This window comes from Solanum tuberosum, unplaced genomic scaffold (genome assembly GCF_000226075.1).
Source record: "Solanum tuberosum cultivar DM 1-3 516 R44 unplaced genomic scaffold, SolTub_3.0 scf00421, whole genome shotgun sequence".
Taxonomy (NCBI): Eukaryota; Viridiplantae; Streptophyta; class Magnoliopsida; order Solanales; family Solanaceae; genus Solanum; species Solanum tuberosum.
In genome coordinates, this window is record NW_006239343.1 from 263,317 (window position 1) to 284,076 (window position 20,760).

At 33.4% G+C, this 20,760-nt stretch overlaps 2 protein-coding genes across 6 annotated transcripts; one reads left to right on the plus strand and one right to left on the minus strand.

Moving 5' to 3' along the window:
* Positions 1-5,362: 5,362 nt before the first annotated feature.
* Positions 5,363-12,216, plus strand: LOC102590831 (B3 domain-containing protein Os07g0563300-like). 4 transcript variants are annotated; one of them, XM_006362875.2, is made up of 8 exons: positions 5,363-5,584; positions 6,966-7,047; positions 7,182-7,280; positions 8,186-8,319; positions 9,360-9,459; positions 9,783-9,957; positions 10,262-10,341; positions 11,902-12,216. In XM_006362875.2, exons 1-7 carry the CDS (start codon positions 5,457-5,459, stop codon positions 10,339-10,341), a joined length of 798 nt encoding a protein of 265 aa, XP_006362937.1. In that variant the 5' UTR covers positions 5,363-5,456; the 3' UTR covers positions 11,902-12,216. The 4 variants fall into 4 exon arrangements, with proteins under 4 accessions (XP_006362937.1, XP_006362939.1, XP_006362938.1 ...); XM_006362877.2 differs by having other exon boundaries at positions 9,783-9,953; XM_006362876.2 differs by having other exon boundaries at positions 9,378-9,459.
* Positions 12,217-13,685: 1,469 nt separating this feature from the next.
* Positions 13,686-20,221, minus strand: LOC102591862 (probable ADP-ribosylation factor GTPase-activating protein AGD5). 2 transcript variants are annotated; one of them, XM_015303239.1, is made up of 12 exons: positions 20,031-20,221; positions 19,715-19,857; positions 18,312-18,370; positions 18,064-18,154; positions 16,803-16,857; positions 16,587-16,677; positions 16,267-16,498; positions 15,978-16,185; positions 15,224-15,411; positions 14,789-15,025; positions 14,655-14,704; positions 13,686-14,093 (listed from the first exon to the last, which is right to left on the minus strand). In XM_015303239.1, the coding sequence occupies exons 2-12, from the start codon at positions 19,817-19,819 to the stop codon at positions 13,940-13,942; spliced, it is 1,470 nt and encodes a 489-aa protein (XP_015158725.1). In that variant the 5' UTR covers positions 19,820-19,857; positions 20,031-20,221; the 3' UTR covers positions 13,686-13,939. The 2 variants fall into 2 exon arrangements, with proteins under 2 accessions (XP_015158725.1, XP_015158726.1); XM_015303240.1 differs by lacking the exon at positions 19,715-19,857.
* Positions 20,222-20,760: the final 539 nt, after the last annotated feature.

Sequence of the window (20,760 nt, forward strand, 5' to 3'; positions counted from 1 at the left end):
GTTGGTTATTGTTTTCACAACCAAAAAAAAACATACATAATAAAAACACTGATAAATAGTACATGCGTAATAACACAATATATAGATCTGATTAAGCATGAAGAAATACTTAGTATTACATCATATATAGAAATGAGGTGGAGCGGGGAGGGATGCGGGCAAGGTCGAGCAGTTGAAAATAATTATGCGGGGCAAAAGCGGAGCGGGTTAAATGTTTTGTGGGTTACCCGCCCCGCACCGCCCATTGCAATCTCTAACCGTGTTTCGTTAACTTTTTTTGTATTTGAGTTGAGGATTTTTTGAAAACGGTTCTTCTACCTTTACAAAATGATGGTAAAGTCTGATACATTTTATTCTTTAAGATTTCACTTATAGAATTTCACTGAATATATTATTATATTTTGTTAACTTTTAATTGATCAAATTTTTTTAATTGATCACCTTAATAAGTATCGAATATTCGAATAAGAAAAGAAAAATGATAGTTGCTTTACGAAAAAAATTGAATATTTTTTCATGGAGCTAGGTAGGTGTTGTGGGGGACAAGTTTGAATTGTAGTCAACATAATAATAATAATAATAATATAATTTCCATTTTATTTATTTGTTCAATTTTGATTCGATATGAAATTTAATAAAGTGAAATTTTTTTAGATATTATTATTATAAATTAAATATTTATAGAATATATTAAAATATTATTTAATTTTGTAATCTTAAATATATAATATATAAAATTAAAATTGAAAAATTACAAATAAGATAAAAATATATATAAAATAAATCAATTAAAACGAAAATAAATTAATGATGTGGTGGACAGACAATGATACTAAATGATGAGGTACCTGTTCTAATTTGTTCTTTGTTGTTATATTGTCTTTTTTTCTTCTTCTAATTTTGGTCTGTTCGAATTTATTTACATTATTTGATTTCTAAATTTGAATAAAAAATAAAGAGGGTTATAGTAGGCTAACAGTCAACGTCAAATTAATTAATTAGGAATCATTTGATAGTTAATTTGGAGTTATGTAAATTAATAATATATAGAAATTGGTTATAGGAAATAATTTATATATTATTTTATGTCGAAATTAGTTATGTAGAGTTTAGTTGCTCATGCATTAGCTATTCAATTTTTTATTTGCATAATATAGCTTATTAGAATTACACAAATATTATTTATGCAGAATTCATATCCAAATCAATGAATCATACGATCATATACCTTGAGTTCAAATTTCTAGGAATGGAAATAATTAGTTGAGAGTGTTATCATACGACGTGCGAATTCAAATTTATTTCTTATAATTATAGTATTTCATGCTTGACCATAATTTAGACGAAATAAATAAATAAATAAAAAATACAAGACAAAAATTAAACGTGGTGGTCATTGACTTTCTTATGTTGTTTGTTGGAGCCATGTAAGGGAATATTTTAAAATTTTGAAGCACGTAGAATTATGTAATTTGAAATGCAAAGTCTTGAGTCTATACATTTTTTTTTTATCTATTAAGAAAAAAAATTGACATAATCAAGACTCTCCATAATCTAAATAGAGTTTATTAAAATAGAATTATATTTTTTTTGTCATGGAGAATAACAAATTCTTGTGTTAAATTAATTTAATTCAAGTCAAAATATAATAAATAGAATTGCATGTACTCTATCGTTGTTCAACTAATGTATTTGTAGTAATATTCTTTTAGTATCGATGGAATTTAGAGACTCGATTTTGAATTCACAAAAAAATAGTAATTTTTAAATCCAGTTTATGTAGTAATAAGACATTTACTAATAAATATTTATAAGTATTTAACAGTGAATTCAACTATTATACGCATTATATCTTGAGATGGCAGTACACACTCATAAATTTCATATTTTTCTTTGTCTACTATCATCAATGAAAAATGATTATGACGAGTGTCTAATACCCCTTTATTTTAATTAGAAATCTCATATTTAAGTTAAGGGTGTAATGATCCACCTGAACCTCTTTCACGAGAAAATTGCATTGTACATCAAATGGCAACATCATTTTTATGAATTTATAGCCAATTTCAAATCTTGTTAATATCTTTGTTTATTTACTTCTTTATATATTGAATTCTCTTAGTGAAAAATTTATTTCGCCATTGATTTGAGCTCCCTGTGAATAAAGTCGCCCTTGGTATATATATAGAAAATATCTTACCACAAAATGAAATCTTCAGACATTTATTCAGATTAGTCAAACTCTAAAACAATTATCTAAATACACGGAAAAAAATTGTTCTATTAATGTTTTCTCAATGGTAACACTGACATTAACCATGTTATATGCTTTGTGTAAATAATTAACATTTATAGTACTATTTGAAATTATTTATGCTTAAAAGAAGTCCTAACATTATATCTAATCATTACAACTTTTGATATTGCTTGTGCTAGAGTAATGTATGTTTTCATCTATCTCTGCCATGTTAGGTATTTGTGTTAGAGTCCGGTTAATTTATCGAAAGATTTCACTTTAAAGAGTAAAGTGTTTTTTATTTAAAGTAATTTCATACTTCGAATTCAAACTGATTAAGAATGAAAAAAATATTTATCACTTCACATGTTCTACTTAGCATAATACACGTAGGACGTAATGTAGGACACAAATTACTATGCAGGATGATACGTAAGACGAATGTGTCTATTTGTTCAATTTTATACAAGTTTAAGTGTCTACTTGTGCACACTCAAAATTGGAGGGCATAGATGTCAATTGAAGCCAAGTTGAAGGACACATTTATGGATTATGCCTATAACTCATCTTGCATAACTTAATTTCCACGGTACTTATGTCGCATAAAACTTATGTCAAAGCGAGACAATAGTTCTCTAAACTTATGCCTAACGAAAGATTTAAAAAAAAAAACACTTACCATTCTAATTTGAGAGTGAAATTAAAAACCGTCCCAAAATAATAACAATCCGTGCAAAAACATGATTTAAATAAAGGTAAATATTATGTTAATAGTATAATACAAAGGCATAATACATAATATGACCCTTGAATTACCGTCAGTTGACAAATTTTGGGTGTGCACAAGTAGACACTTAAACTTGTATAAAATTGAACAAATAGACACATTCGTCTTACGTATCATCCTGCATAGTAATTTGTGTCCTACATTACGTCCTACGTGTATTATGCTAAGTAGAACATGTGAAGTGATAAATATTTTTTTCATTCTTAATCAGTTTGAATTCGAAGTATGAAATTACTTTAAATACTTCGTCTTACATGACACCCTACATGACAATTTTCTGTCGTACATGTATTATGTTATGTAGGACATGTGTCTACTTGTTCAATTTTATACAAGTTTAGGTATTACTTGTGCACACTCAAAGTTGAAGGACATAGTTATCCGTTAAAGCCAAGTTAATGGTCATATTTATATATTATGCCTAATACAAACATGCCCCACCCCCTACCTAAAAAATTTATAGAAAAAGACATGCACAAAATGCATTCGACATTCTTCTGATAGGGCCCAACACAACCCATTAACAGCCCAGTCCAAGTGAAATACTATTGCTATGAATACACTAAATTATATGTATATTTAAGTACTTTTATAATTTTTCGAAGAAACTTACAATCAAGCAGGTAATTTGAGAGTAGTTCAAACAGATAACTTTTTAAAATATATATTAATACATGATATCAATGCATGCAGAGTGTCCACCTTTATAAAATATACTTCATTATAATTTTCTTCATATATGCATCAGTTTGAAGGGTAAAAAATAAAATATATCTCTCTTCCTCAAGTTCTTTAGCTATATCTTTTATTTTTCTATACTTTAAATATTTTTTTCATAACAATTTTAACATTTTTTCTACTACATATACCTTTAAAATATATAATTTACGTTTTATTTTAGTTTATATATTTGTAATCTAGATTGGATGACTCAAGCACGAGTCTGCCCCTTACACCTACTCATGCCTTGTGGATAACTTGGAGTACTTCAGATGCCACATCACGCGATTATTATATATAGAAACAAATGATAAATTATTTTTTCAAACTTCGTCGCACGATATAAAGATGAAAGAAGGAAACAAATTCAAGATATATGTATAACCTTTAATGTATAAGTATGATATTTATATACCTATACCTAATATACAATACTATATAATATGTTGCTCTATTATTCAAGCTTTTGAAGTTAAGTTTTGATATTAAATTTCTCATGACATAAATTTTGAGATTGCGCCTAACACTTTACTAGCTTTATTTTCTAAGTGAACCAAAATTCATTTATATCACATGTATTATTGCTATCACTTTAAACAGATTAGTCGTGTTGTAAATTTTGAATATTACAATCATATAAAATAAATTACGAATATAATAATAGTTCTATCACTAATTTATCACTATGTAAAAACTTTATAAAAAAATAATTTTGATATGCCACTATTTAGTAGTATGTATATACTTTCTTTACATAAATTCATTGTTTATTTATTTCATAACAATTTTAAACACGCCGTGCTTATAATTTATATGATCCAAGTTCATATAAAAATGACTTAATTTCAATTATACATGCATAAAATTTTCAAAAAACTAGCCGAAGTTTAGACAAAAATAATTGAAGTGTAAGCAAAATTCACTAAATTGAGCCACATCTAGATAAAATTTAAGCAAAAATTAAATGAATTTTCAAATATATGCATGAGGTTTGATTATTTTGTTTGAACTTCACAATTTCAAACAATGCATGTTTGAAGTTGTTTTAAAATAGGTAAATTTCCGAATTTGTATACATTTCTAATATGACTCTTTTTTTTTTCCGTCTCGATATTCGATATCTTTATTAAAGCTCAACCAAATTGAGATTTAGACATTACAAGGTTCATTTCTAAGTTTTTTTTCTTTTGATTTTCCACCTGACCAATTTTCACATTGAAGTCCGATCAAATTTGAATTTGCGCCGAAAAATTTAACATTGATGACTTCACGCTCCCTAACAAAAGCAATTCCAAACCCAGAAGACTCGAACTTAAACTTTTTAGTTAAAAATGAAAGAATACTTACCAAAATGCTCCCAACAAAAGTTTTTCTATTCGCAAAAGACTTGAACTCGAAGCTTTCTAGTGCGAGCCATGTTTTGGTCTAATATGTCTTAAATGGTCCCAAAATCCAATGTATTCCCTTTCATCAACCTACCAAATTGGACTCAATTCTTCATTTTCAATTTTGTATTTAGGGTAACAAATAATAATTAATCTTGTTTAACTGCTAATTTCCTTATTTGAGAGAACAGATTAATCACATAATTATCTCTCTGTTTATGTTAAATGTTAATCACCACTTTTTTTTGAATACTAATCAGTTTCCATTCTGAAAATTTTGTCTTTGCTCTGTTTTTAGGGTTTCCTTTTTTCTTCTTTTTCTCTTTCAATGGCTTCTCCTTCTTCTTCAACAACAACTTTCTGCTTTCAATGTGAAGATTCATCAAACTCAGTTACCTTCAGAAATGGCTGGCGCCTTCGCAGTGGCAAATTCGCTCAGCTTTGTCATCGTTGCGCGTAAGTTTTTTTTTTTTTAACTTTTACAAATGCCCCCAAATAGAACCCGAATTCAATAGCTTTAATTCAAAACTTATAGATATGTTTAAAAGTGGTAGAAACCATACCTAAACGATCATTTTTAGCGAGTTTCATATCTCAACTATCCGTTGTTCTCTTTACGTGCCTAAACTATCACCTTTTCATGAGTTCATATGTTAATTATCACTCCATTTGTATTAAAATTTAAAACTCACCTTGATTCTAAAGTGTGTAGGCCAACTCAGCATCGAGATGTGTTTTAATAGAAATGGAGTGCGAGTTTCATATCTCAACTATGCATTGTTCTCTTTACTTGCCTAAACTATCACCTTTTTAGGAGTTCATACGTTAATTATCACTCCATTTGTATTAAAATTTAAAACACACCTTGATTCTAAGGTGTGTAGGCCAACTCAGCATTGAGATGTCTTTTAATAGAAATGGAGTGCGAGTTTCATATCTCAACTATCCATTGTTTCTTTACCTGCCTAAACTATCAATCCATTTGTATTAAAACACATGTCGATGCTGAGTTGGCCTACACACCTTGGAGTCGAGGTGTGTTTTGAATTTTAATACAAATGGAGTGATAGATGTCGTATGAACTTGTGAAATGGTGATAGTTTAGGTAGGTAAAGAGAATAATGGAAAGTTGAGGTATGAAACTCGCAAGTGATAGTTTAGATGTGTTTTTTACCATTTAACTCTTAAAAAATTGTTTGATATGTATTAATAATATATTTAAAATGCAGTAAACAAAAAAAAGATTATGGTGCAGAACCATAAATTTACAATCTACTCTGCCTATATGTATTTGTATTAAGAAATTCACTACAAATGTGGAAAAAATTAAATTTAAAATTCAGTTACGAATGCCTATTGTGGCTATCCTAGTATTTAAATTAAATTGCCCCCATGTTTGGAACTATGGGTTTGGCCTAATCCAATAGCTTTAGTTCAAATCGTGTATTTGCTGGGGCAAAGCCAATACTTTACCTACGGATTTGACAGAACTCCAATAGCTTTAGCTTAAAATTTGTATTTATGTTTAAAAGTTCATTTGATGCGTGTAAATAATATATTTAGAATCCAGTAAACCAAAAAAAGTTTATGGTGCAGAACCCTTGCCTCACATAGTAAATGGAGATGTGAAAAAATGCTTTCTTTGTGATGATAATTTGTGTCAAGAAAATTGTGTGTGTCATAATTGTGCTGAGTGCGATGAAGAGATTCGAGTTCTCCCCGTTACTTGGCTTAATGTGCTGTAATATGTTGAGGCTTGCAAGGCTATTAATAAATGCAATCTTTCTTCTGATACATGAGACTTTCATTGGCCTGATTACTTCTTATTTTCCTTCAGTTCTGTATATGAGTACGGGAGGTTCTGTGTGACTTTCCATTCAAGTGACGATGGCTGGAGAGATTGTGAATCTTGTGGGAAGGTTAGTGGAAAAGGTATCAGTCATAGTTGTGTATATACAAAGATAGATATGTCTATGAATGAAGGGTTTTGTTCATGTGTATATCGTACACTCTGTGAGAATCATTTCTTAGCAGTGATATTTTTACGTTGCAGTTGATCCATTGTGGATGTATTGTGTCTTTCAATTCATATCTGCTGTTGGATTTTGGTGGAATTATGTGCATGGAGTGCTCAAAGAAGAACTTCATTCTTGTAAGAATATTTAAGGCATTTTTAATTTGTAGTTGACTCGTTTTTACTCCCTCCAGATCATTTGTCAATATTTGTCGGCCATCTCTCTCTCACTTTCTTTCCAACTTACAATGCCAACTAGCACAGTTTAGTATGCCTTCATCTGATGACCTATTGACGTGCATAGCTGAATCCATCATTATCACAATCTACCATCTATAATAGAAAATGCAACGTTGAATGCCTGCTCCCACCAAAATCCACTTATGATGGAGTATTTCCAACTGAGTTCAAGAGCATTAACCATGATGGCTGCTTCCTAGATATGTGCCCTCCTTTCTAATCTGAAATTTGTGATCACAATTCACAGCGCATTTTTGTCTCCAAGAAATCTGTTCCTAATTACAAGGCCATCTCTTGGGTTGGTCATTAACACCTTCACTTAAAATGATTCTAGAGAATTCAGCTTCGTCTTCCTCCATCCGCTTTGTACTATATGCAACAGGAGTTTAGTTTATTGTTGACATGTAGAACATGTTTCATCATTTATTTGCTGAATCTTGTTAAAGTTCCTAGAGCAATGGAAGCTCTGGGGTTATCAGTCATAGCTGACTTTTGGACGGTTGCAATTGGTAAGATCCATTGACAACTGTTATCTAGCTTAACAGAGCTGCTCATATACCATTTCCAGTTTTCTCTTGAATCTTTCAAATATTGACTTTTAGACATATAGTAACTTCTACTCTACTTTGAACTATGTTTGTCGCAACACTTCTCCCTACTTTCCGAACTTTTCAACTTTGCCAAGCTCAACACTTTTAGGTTAGAACTATCAGGGTATGCTTCAAAATGTTCTTTATTCTATTGCCATTCCTATTGAGGTCGAGGAGATCAATGCTATGAAGTTCTAATTTTATTTAATGCAGGCACGGAATCGCTGCTTGTCCCATGAAACTCCAGTACTAACTGAAGAATCTCAGCTGGATGCCACACAAACCGTGATAGAACCTCAGTACAGGCCTCGTGTCACAGAGTCAAAGTTGCAGAAGATCTCCATAAAATATCCTTTGTTGTATACTCAGTCATCTTGGCCTCCGAAGACTAGAAAGGGAGAACACTGAAGCCATTTGTTTTGCAAATAAAATAAGTGGTATGTACACAAATAAAGTTTGCTCTCGTTTTCAGTTCTCGGATATGGAGATGAATAAGTACCTGATTGTTTTTGTTAAGATTAAAACATTTGAATTTGATTGAATATTAAGACGTGTATTTCGATTAAAACGTGTAAATTTGAATACTTATCTGAATATTAAAATGTTGTATTAGGATTTGAATACTATATAATTACGATTGTTTGTTTCCTCAACATCTTAATGTATAAAACCTATCTTTATTTATAAATTAATAAATATAAAACTCAAATAAGATACTATATCAACAAAATATTTTAAATAAAAATTATATGGTGGTTGGTGGTGTTATGGCTAATGGTGGTGGTTGTGTGCCGATAGAGGGTGGTGGTGTTCGCTGATGGTGATGGTTGTGGGTGGTGGCTAACAATGCTGTTTAATAGTGGTGGTTGATGGTGGTGGAGGCTTATAATTATGGTGGATGATAATGACAACTAATTGTGGCAGTACTAATAGTGTGATTGACAATATATAATGGTGATGCTTGTTAAAAGTGTTTGATGACTGTTGTGGTAATGGTGATTGGTGGTGACGACTGACTGTGGTGATTGCCGGTGGTGGTGGTAGTTGATGATGGTGGGTGGTGGCGATGGCGGTGGTTAGATGTGAAAGTGGATGGACTAGTGGTGAAATGTCATATTTGCAGAAATTGGTGAATATATAACATCTTAATCGCATTAAGATTTTGTTATGGTTCTTTACTTATTCAGATCTATTCTAATTCATTAAGTGGTTGTAATTGTTTTTAAAAAATTAACTGCACTTAATGACTGAGATTTGAATCATTATGATGCGAACTTTCATTAAGTGCAAAAAAAATGAGTCCTAAACTTGGTTGACAACAAGATCTCTCTTCAGCTGCACTTTGAATTTAATGATTGATATTCTTGTGCTCCTTGACATACCTTAGCTGTGGGCGTGTGGTCACCCCTTTGTTTCAAAAATCGTTGTCTGCCAGTGATGCTGATCTCGCACTATCACGTCTTGTGATTCCCAAAAAGTGTGCTGAGGTGAGTTTCTATCTTTTCCTCGAATTTCATGCCTTCTTCAGCAAGGTGTGTTATGGGGTAAATGTAAATATCCACTGTTTTTTATATTTTTGATTCCTGCGACATCTTTTATTTCAGTAAGTTTCTCTTGCCAATTTTTCACTGTCACATTTTCTTTTCATAACTACTTTGATTTGCTGCACTTGAGTTGAGGCTCCTTAGGAAACAACCTCTCTACCTCCACGAGGTAGGGGTAAGGTTTGTGTACACTCTACCCTTCCCAGACCTCACTTGTGGGATTTCATTGGGTATGTTATTGTTGTTCTAAGCTTTCCTGTTTGTAGGCTTATTTTCCTCCCCTTTCTGGGCCACACAAGATCCCCATTAATATACTGGATACTGACGGCAAGGAATGGAATTTTCACTTCCGATTTTGGCCTAATTCTAGGAGTAAAATGTATGTGCTGGAAGGACTTAGAGATTACATGGTCTCGAAGAAGTGGCAAGCAGGCGATGTAGGTAATTGAAGTAATCCATCCATTTAATTTTTTAGTACTTTCTTTGTGGTCAATGGATCTGCAATGTCGAGAAAAGACTTCACAGTGGTTCAGATAAAACCAAATGTGCTACTCAAATTCAGAGTGCAGTTCTAACTGAGAAAATTGATAAAATTCCCTGTTGATCTATGATGACCATTAGTGAATTAGTTGATTATAGCACTATAAGTAGTGAATTCGGATGCATCAGAGTAGTGTAATGCTCCTTCTACTCATGTATGGAACATCATTTATCGAACCCTGAGTTGCAGTTGTTTGGTTTGCAGTTACTTTTTATCGAATTGAACCGGGACAGAAACTGGTGATGGGATTAAAGAATACTTCGGCTGGTTCTTCCGCCTCATAGGTATGCAAGACATACTCTTTTGATTTGTTTTATTACCCAACTAAAGTTTTGCAAGGGTGAAGAGAAGTTTTAGTTCCATTATGATGGAATCATATGCATTGTTCGACGGTGAGCTTAGAGGTGATCCAAGATTTGAACTTTATAGATTTAGTTTACTACTGAATTCACTGATCATTTGAGTTACTAGGTCCGAAATTGAATACTTGAACATATTTTGTACATTTCTCGACATATAAATAGGGTATGGGCCAAAGCTACGGGTTTAGCCTGTTTAGCTAAACTCGTACCTTACCTTGTACTTTTCCAAGATGGGAGTTGAACTTAGTTAGATTTAAGAGATAGTGGTCAAAAACACACTTGAGGTATCACATTTTGCGAGTTTCATACCTGAAGTATCAGGCGTTTGCGTTTTCTACCTGAACTACACCAATTTTTTTAAAAAAATTAGTATTGTCCTAAACTATCACCAATTATTTATCAAAACACACATTGAAGCTAGCTAGACCAACTGTTAGAGTACGATCACCAAAAGGCAGGTGACAAGTTAATTTGCCAATAAAATTTTGTTCGCACGACAGTTGACTCGTTAATTTCGAGATATGTTTTGATAATAATTGACGATAATTCAAGTAGGAGACGCAAACATTGGATAGTTCAGATAATAAACTCGTAAAAAAGTGACATTTCAAGTGTGCTTTTCATCATTTATTTTAGATTTTCTAATTAATTCCTCTAATCATCCGCATGGAGTACCATTCGACACCATTTTTAAACAAAAAAAGAGTGTGTACACTACACACCATCATATACTAGTCGATGTGTGTTTTGATAAATAGTTGGCGATAGTTCAGATAGGAACCGTAAACATATGATAGTTCAGGTGGAAACTTGCAAAAAGTGATGTTTCCGATGTGTTGTTGACCGTTATATCCTAGATTAAATGGCTGACAATTTGCTGAAATGGTATGGAAGACGCCATTGCAAGTGTCTATGCTAGTCCTTAAATTTGATTTGATTTGATTTGCATGCATTTTATTCCCTTTTGGTCTCCGAAACAAGCTATTACCATCCTGAGTTTGGTTTGGAAACTGAAGCTGGTTACTTACCTTTACTCATCATACAAGGAGTAAAATTCACCGACCAAAATACTTTTTATGTATGAAAACTACAAGTTACTTTGAAGGCAATCTTGGAGCAACGGTAAAATTCTCTCGTTGTGATCCATAGGTCACGGGTTCGAGTTGATGCTTGCGTCAGGGTAGATTGCCTGCACCACACCCCATTGGAGTGCAACTCTTTCTCAGACTTTACGTGAATCCAAAATGCTTTAGGCCGCCCCCAAAGTTACAAGCTACTTTAAAATGCAACATCCACATTATTAGTCATCATAAAAAGTTTGCACCTATATGTCATGGTTGAAGTTGTATATAATATTTCTATTTGAATTCTATTATTTGACATACTGAGTAACACTTATTTATATGACATGAATATGAAACTCATATATCCTAATGATCCAGTTTGATGATCTACTAAGCTAAAGATTATGATGTTCTGCAGATCTCAGCTCGCTCGATGTCGTGGAACATGACATTTTACACTCTTACCGGAGGCGGATCTACAGTAACTTATGAGGTTCACAGGAACTATGCTCAGATCCTGTATATGTATTATGAAATCCATGGAATATCTATAGATACTTGATTGTAAACCCAATCATTATTTTATATTAACTTGAGGTTGTTCTAGCGAGGATTCATATAGCCTGATCACAACTTGTTTGAGATTGAGGCGTAGTTGTTGTAACTTGAGGTCCTTGTAGGAATCTGACTCCCATTGCCATTCTAAATTTATACTTGTTTTTATTATGTAAAATTTTATCTTTTTCTTTCTACAAGTTTTTGCATATGAGAAGTCATAAGTCTCAAACTATCAACAGCTGAGTACGATAAACATTTGTCATATGATTGATCCAACGTTTGAAACACTTATAGTAGCTCATGTGCCAATCATTTGTATTCCTTGTGATTCCTAAAGTGAGACTAGTAGCACTTCTAGTTCACAACCCTAACTCGATTATTTTTTATCGCTGTATCTCACAAGCCATATGAATTTGTTGACCAATACTATCTCGATTTAAACTACCAAACCGTTATAAATATTTAGTGTCTTGCCTGAGGAAGATATTGAGTAGATTGTTGTTGTATCAAAATTGACCCTATCTCACAGTGTCACATTGATTCAGTAAAGCTACATGTTCAGTGCACAAGTTTTTGACGACCTATAACGCTAGTCACTACTCACACTAGAGCTAGGAAGTAAGCTCCACAACCCAAAGTGGCGAAGAACAAATAGAATTTGCTATAAAAGTCGACTAACAAGGGAATTCTATTCTTGTGTATGAGAACGTAGTTATGGAAATCATTTTGGCTAGAGCGCCCAAATCAACTATATATTTTACACAAGTTTGCCGTAATGCTAAAACTATGGTGAATGCATCTATCGACATTGATGCACCAATAAAGATACCATTTAGTAGTGATTGAATTCCTTTTATGGTTCTAGGCGAGAAGCCAGTACAAATATTTCTTTTCTTTTCAAAAAATGTTCTTGAAAAATTCATAGAAACAAACCATATATTTAGATACCAAATGAATCGTGAGTGAATTTTCCATCTCCAAGAAAAAACGCTATGATCCCCTATCAAAAAAATTCCCAATTCTTCTTTTGGGGTTTCAACTCTCACATAAAGTTCTTGTTAAAAAATGCACCATTCCTTTGCTTTTGGAAGACCTAATCACATAATTTGATTATCTCCCCTCTAGGAACATAAATTTGGAAGAAATGAGGGAGGCAAAAGTTCATTTTGGTCAATATAATTATCTTCCTTCTAGGAACATAAATTTGAAACAAATGATGGAGGCAGGAGTTCATTTTGATCAACATACTAGAAAAATGAAATCCTAATGGCACAATGAAGTATCTCGAGAATAAGCATCAGCTAACTCTGTGCCAATAGTTGCAGTAATACAGTGGATGGAAGCAAGTCAAATTTTTTTCCTTACGTATATATAGTAGATAATGAATCCCCTTTGAGTTTATGTTTGCTGTTTTATATTTTAAATTTTTTTAGTGAAAATCCTAACTCCACCATTGCTCGCTTGTAATGCTACAGCTTTCATAATCTCACAATTCAAGCATCTCACACGATAGCTTGGTATAATTTTACGACGCAGCAAATAACTCTTGTATAAAAATCTCTTGTAAAAATATATATAACTAAACAAGATAAGAATTACAAAACCAGTTGACCCCAAATGTATAAATAAAATTGCTAAACTGAGTTGAGCATTGAAATACGTTAAATAAATCTAATTTTAGTTTAACTTTAGCTGTTTCTGTTCTTAGATGAACTGTTCAATATCTTTATTATTCTACCTACAAATATTAATCAACAGATATGAAGAAAACTGAATGTTGCGTTTTTTACAATAATTTAAAATCTCCAAAGTAACGCATATCCCTCCGTGTGTAGCTATTTTTCTATTAAAACTCTATATGTATACTATGATCCGAAAACTAGTATACTTAAAAAGTTTCAGCGTTTCGAGAACATGCCTTGAGTCAAAGATGAAAAGTCATCTTCTTTTGTCGATTGTGTAGAACTTGATGAAAGTGTAGTTGCAGCATCTCCGCTCGGCATAGAGGGAACTGTACCATTGCCAGAATAATTCTGTCCCATTTGATAAACGCTGCAATAAACAAGAGGAAACGTTAAAAGGGAGCCCAGGTTTATAGCAGCTATACTCCCTTGTATATTGCATTCTGTGGAGGTGGATCTAGAATTTAAGCTTTATGGGTTCATATCTACTATATGTTTCATTTTTTGTAAATATTTGCACATAATTTGAACTACGCAGCGAAAGACTAGGTTCAGAGGAACTCGACAACAGTAAATTGCATCCGTCCGTCATTGTGATAAGATACATACATTGTTGCACTGGTTCTCCAACAATGGAAATTTAGAAAGGGTAATGATGGTAACAAGATGCTATTGTATAAACTTGACATTCAAAATCAGGTGGCATGCCAATGAGACAGCTATCAAAAATGGGACAGAAGGCATAATCTGAAGTGAAAAAACTTGAGGATAGACTGTGTCTAATTAACTTTTTTTTTTAATTAAGACAGAGCCTATATTCAGGTTTTTCACCTCAGATAATGCCTTCCAAAAAAATTGTTGCATCTAAATCTAGCAGTTATGAGACCAATTTATAACAGTCCTCAAATGACATATAACAAGTAGTACGTACCTGGATGTCGAAACTGGCACAAAGTTTCCAGCTGAATGTGCTACTCCCGCCTAGTTTACAAGCAAAGAAAAACAGTTTTTAGCAGAGTCTATAGGCGACATTTCAATAAAATTTTAAACATTCAGGCACTTTACCTGCAAATATTTCTCCAGTTCAGTCTTTCCACTGGCTGGCATCATCATTCCAGGGAACTGATAGCCTACATGTGGCCAACTTTGGTTTACTATGTTGGAGCCATTTGGGCCTTGTTGAACATCCCCAGGGATTTTCAAATTGCCACTAGCAGCGGCAGCAGCCATAAGAAGAGACTGTTGTTGAGCTAGCTGGGCGAGTTGTTGCTGATGCATAGCAAATGGTGACACCATATTGGACTGAAGAAAGTACATCATTTTAGATTAAATGATTTTTTGACTCTATAGAACTACGCCTCAATCCTATGCTAGTTGAGAATAGCTATATGAATCCTCACTGACCATGTTGCCCTAATTAAGTTCAACAATGACAATAATAATAATAATATTAATAATAACAACAACCCTAAAGCTCCATTATTAAATAGCATATAGTACCTTGTCGAAAAGGTTCATGATATCATTTTTGACATCTTTCGGAAGCTTCTCGGACAAGGAAGAAGTTGAAACTGATGATGACAGTGTTGATGAATCCTTGAATAAATCATCAATTGCAGAAGCGGATTGGCATTTCCGATGATCAGATTTTGCAACACCACTTTTTGCTTCTTCTTCTTCTTGAGAAGCTGAGAAGTTTAAAAGGTTTGATTAGAATAAAATGAGCTAAAGAAACGAGATTGCAACTGTAATACAGGTTCCTGAGTGTTTTCAAGCTGTTGCTCTTCTCAAACTATCATTCTCTCTTCCCTCTTTCCAGAAGTAGAAAAAGAAGGAACTGAAAATTATGGATCATCCTAAAAAGAGAAAGAAATGGCCAAATGAATGCTCATGCTCTTTTTTTTTCTTTTGGTATAATGCTGGTGGCTTAGCAAACCTGCACGCACCTCTAATCCAACTGCAACAAGAACTCTTCCACCAGTACAATTATTATTGGGCAACTCTGCCTACAAAGGCTTAGGCAAATGAGAGGAGATTATCCAACTTTTTTTTTATCCCTATTGGGATTTGAACCCATGTAGACCTCAAGATAAAGAGGAAAGTATCAATAAAATTAGGTTTGCATAACTTGTCCACCAAGACTTAGGTAGATGGGAGGAGATCAACTAAATATTTTGTCTCTGCTGGGATTGACCAACCTCTCCTAGTAAAGATACAGAAAAGACAATTCTAACAAAACTGACTTAACACATACATTGAAAAGCTGTCCATGTGTTATCCTCTACAGGAGCAGCACTTGCGCAATTGTCACTTGGAGAATCCATAGAAAGCATGTCGAAAAGATCAGTAGCAGTCTCAACTTTAGGAGGATCAGCAACTTCTGCGACCTGCTTTGCAGATTCAGTGACTGCAATTGGTTGTATCGTTTGACTTGTCTGGTGAGGAAGCACACCCGAAGATACCTTTTCATGAGTTGAACTGTAAGATTCAAAGTTTTGAACAGATCTAAAAGAACCAGCTTGGTGAATATAAGTTTGACCTACTTGCTCTGGCCCTCTTGGAGGCAGAGGTATACTGAATCTAGCAGCAGGTAAGTCTTGCTTTGTGCTAGGGCGTTGTAAGCTTACCCTCTCAACAGATGACCCACCGGAGTTACTAGCATGCTCAAGCCCACTTCTGTCAGAATGTTGTTGTTGTTTCCCTGTGGCCCTCCTTTCTTGAATCCTGGAAGCTGATTTCTCCGTCTCCTTAGGGATCCACCTCTTATCTTCATACCTAGACAAAACACAGTATAGTTCCTTGGATGAAGTTGCAAAATACTAGATTGAAGGACTGCTTAAGCCAGGAATAAGTAAGGACATACTTTGCACGGATGAAATTCTCAATACCAACTCTATCATAATTTGTAGGAACCTGTGCTTCCCAATAACTATTTGCCTTCTCGTTTCCCATTGCTATACCAGCATCAGAAAAGGGATTACATACAATTAGGCCATTAATGTATTGGATCAACAGTTTTGGGCTACTTCTGTATCACATCAACATCAAAACGGTAAAAAGTTTGGGGGGAAAACCTTACATTGAATAAAGGCAACTTGTTCAGGAAGCCATGTATCTAGTGTAGCTGATCGAACCTGCAAAAATACACAAACAACAGAAAACAGAACAAATTTTTTAATTAATAAGAATCGTTCACATATCCAACAGTAGTCATAAATAAAAATGATGCTAGGCATGTATTGTGTGTTATTTATGGCTAAGGTTAATAACCAGAAATAAATTTATAAATAACAATAATGAGGGCCCTAGAAACAGAGTAGCCAATCCTAGCTAGCTTCTCTACTCAAGACCCTAAAACTATGAGGCAAGTTGAACAAACAGCATATAATGCACAAGTTGTCCCACTCGATGCACTACTTCAGCCATAGAGGCAAGTAAAAGTAGAGTGCTGCTCAAGCACAGTACATTAATAACTTTCAATTCCTCCACTTGAGATAAAATTCAGGTGGGAAGATAAAGTACGTTAATGTATGTATGGTAACTGGTAAAGGCATTCTCAGTGCCGATCATAAAGTCATAACTAAGGTAGATGTATAGCCATCTCCATCTTGGGGATCCAAGGATAAATGTATTCAGTAGGGGGCTGTCAGCTGAAAAAAGGAAAAGTGTACTTTCCACATAATATTTAGTAGTTCAAAGCACCCCCAAGAGTGTGGTCTAGTGGTCAATAAAGTGGGTTGAGAACCAAGAGGTCTCACGTTAATTTCCAGAGGAGGCAAAAGATACTAGGTGATTTTTTGGCATCTGTCCAAATCTTGGAGGACAAAGTTAATTGGTACCTGTGTTGGTGGGAGGCCCCATAACATTGGTCGAAGTGCACGCAAGTTGGATCGGACATTATGATTATCAGAAAAAATAATATATATATATATTCTCACCCACTCTGCCAAACAAGCAGTATTGTTTTACCCACTTCAGCTCCCCTGAATAGTCCGATTTTTCCTCCATGGCTATAACGGGCTAAAAAATCTACTACTTTAATTCATGTTTCTAAAATAGATAATTTTGTATCCAACTGTATAAAGGCGGCACATATCTATGAATAGAAAGACATTGTACTAGTATCTACAAGCACTTATATTTAGTAGTTCAAATGGTTCTTACGTCAATCAAGAATATTAGCCTTAATAAGTAGACAAAAAAGGACTATTAGTAGACCATGATCATTTTCAATTGTCATGAAACCTAGAAATTAAGACATGCATTGTTGCACCATTTCATAGTTCAGATATATCTAGAAAATCTCAGACATGGTGAGGGTAGAATAGTCAATAAGTTACCTTTGATATGTGCACTCCTAGACTTCTGTGGATCCCGGAGCATTGCATGCATATGAAGATCCCCAGATTAACGCTAGCCCATCGAGGACCTCTGGATTGAATTAAAAAGCAAAGAAAAGAAGAACACAGTCATTGCAAGATTATCAAATAGTCCATATATTAAGGACAGTTTCCATTTAATGTCAACAATCCTCTCAGCAGCATAAGTTCTGAATGCCACACTATCAAATTCAAATATATGTACATACTTGGCTTTGCAATCTGCACACTCCTTGTTCTCTGGCAACTTAAGGAGTCCTTCGAGAATCTGCCAACAAACACAGTCCGCATTACATAGAAACAAAATGCATGTGAAAACGGAAAATGAAATCAACCAGGAAACAAATTGTGTAGGAAAAAAGCACTACTGAGAAAAAATATAAATCAGACCACTGAATCGGTGATAATCTTCCCTACCCTCCAGTATCCTATGTGTTAAGCCATGCTATTTGCTTTGATTTGTGAAAAGAGTTCCATTTTTCCTTTCCGAGGCAAGTGAAAGTACACCAACAAGAAATATTACAACATGTGTTTTCTTGCAGAATACTTCCATGGTACTACTTATAATTTCACGCCTCAAACTAAGGGTCCTAGTATAACTTTGGCAATTACAATTTAAGAACACTGAAAGAGTACACTTTCAGTAAGTGATTGGCTTAACTACTCGTAGTTGTCTACTTTTCCTACCTGACCTAACATAGATGGTGATAGTAGGGAACAACTGCTAGTTGGGGTGTGAAACTTGCGAAAAAAGTGATAGTTCAAATGTGTTTTTGACCATTATCTCTTATTTAAAATAATCAGCAATGTTAGCTAGAATCAGCTAATATTTAGACATATCAATTACGTGGTCGTTTGGTACGCGGACTAAATTATCACGGGATTAAGGTCCTGGAATTATAATCTTTGGACTAATTTATCCCACCTGGAAGGTGGCATAAAATAATCCCAAGTCTGATCGGATAAGGTAAGATATTTGGGATTAGATTTATATTGTGTTCGGTTGACAGTATAAATTTATCCTGGAATATTCCATCTTATCCTACGTAGAACGACCCCTAATAGCTCAAAAAAATCAAGCTGGTTGTTCTTCTGATCTATCTTATTATTAGAAAACAAACTTCAGTAGAAATTTCATTCATCAGGCCAAACAGAAGCCAATTTCACCCCTGTCTGTTCAAAACCTCTAACATTTCTTCTTTATCCATTTTGTCGCATAAAAAATTGATCCTTTAAACATATAGCACTCTGTTTCCATTAGGACAACAGATTGACTGCCTGTTTTGAAGCAGATCATCACTTCAGTACTCATCTCTCAAGATATAATAACCATAAGGATTCAATTATTAATCATCAAATAGAGCAACGTTAATCCGACTTCATTTCAAACTTCATCTGAAATTTCATTAATCAGGCAAAAGAGAAGTAAAATTTCATCCCTGCCAGTTCAAAACCTATAATATTTCTTCTTTTTCCTGAAAATCTATCCATTTTCTAGCATCCAATGGTGTGACATAGTGTGCAATGAAGTCTGAGGTTCAAATCTCAACGAAGACAAAAAACAATAGGTGATTTCTTCTCCCATCTGTCCTAGCTTGGTGGATAGAGGTACCTGGTGCCTATTGTTGCTGGGAGGTGACAGATATGAAAAAATACATATATGCATTTTCTCGTAGCCAAATGATCCTTTAAATATATAGCACTCTATTTCCATCATGAAAACAGATTAACCACCTGTTTTGAAGCAGATCATACCTTCAACAATCAAAATATCATAACCACAAAGTTCAGCTATTAATTATCAATACAGCAACCGTTAATTAATCGATAAAAAGGAACATAAGAACAACGAATCATATTCATGCACCAAACGCAATCAAAATTGAAATAAGAACAAACGCAATACATAAAATTGAGTCGATTTTAACCTTTCTGTGCTTGGCATTGAGTTCCTTTGTAACGTTGGCCTTCTCATTCATAGTGCCGGTGGCCGGAGTTACCGGAATTGGAGAAGATATCGGAAAGTTATCGCCGATCTAATTCCTCGACCGCCGATGAGTGTAGCTGGATGAGAAAAAGAGAAATCGCAATCGCGTTTTCGAATTGATCGTATGCATTCAACAAACAAATGGTATTTATAATTATGTTAGTTTGCATAATTTAGTGCTCCTAATAATTTTTAATTAGTAAATTTTTATTTTTGTCTTTTTCTCTTTTTTAGAAAATATACCAACTCTAATATAATATCAATATTATAATATCTAGGTAGACCATATTTTTACATTACCATAATTTTATACAATATTATACACTAACGATAAACCTTTTATAAATACTTGTTAAGTGTTTCCATTCTTCTTGTGAAAATATTAATTAAGAGGTGTGTTTATGTATTTTATTCGTAATTAGGTTCATAACTTTTTTTTTATTAAATATTGAGTTGCTAATAAAAAGAAATACTTAAATTATTATCTTTCCATGACCTTGACTTTCAATTATTTTATTTATCTATTTAAATCATCAACAGAAATAATAAATGTCTCATATAATTAGTTGGGTAAGCATAAACTAACTTGAATACTACAATTATAAAAATATAAACAAACTAACTTGAATACTAGTATGATACAACTTCACATAAACACATAACATTATTCT

Bases quoted from the DNA above. Each gene is read 5' to 3' on its own strand.
- LOC102591862 (XM_015303239.1), bottom strand. From the start codon at position 19,819: ATGATGGAAATAGAGTGCTATATATTTAAAGGATCATTTGGCTACGAG. The intron at 16,186-16,266 runs GTAGGTCAAACT...ACTCATGAAAAG, and splicing joins CTCCAAGAGGGCCAGAGCAA to GTATCTTCGGGTGTGCTTCC. The intron at 14,094-14,654 runs GTACGTACTACT...TGTTTATTGCAG, and splicing joins GTGCCAGTTTCGACATCCAG to CGTTTATCAAATGGGACAGA.
- LOC102590831 (XM_006362875.2), top strand. From the start codon at position 5,457: ATGGCTTCTCCTTCTTCTTCAACAACAACTTTCTGCTTTCAATGTGAA. The intron at 8,320-9,359 runs ATATCCTTTGTT...GACATACCTTAG, and splicing joins TTGCAGAAGATCTCCATAAA to CTGTGGGCGTGTGGTCACCC. The intron at 9,460-9,782 runs GTGAGTTTCTAT...TCCTGTTTGTAG, and splicing joins TTCCCAAAAAGTGTGCTGAG to GCTTATTTTCCTCCCCTTTC.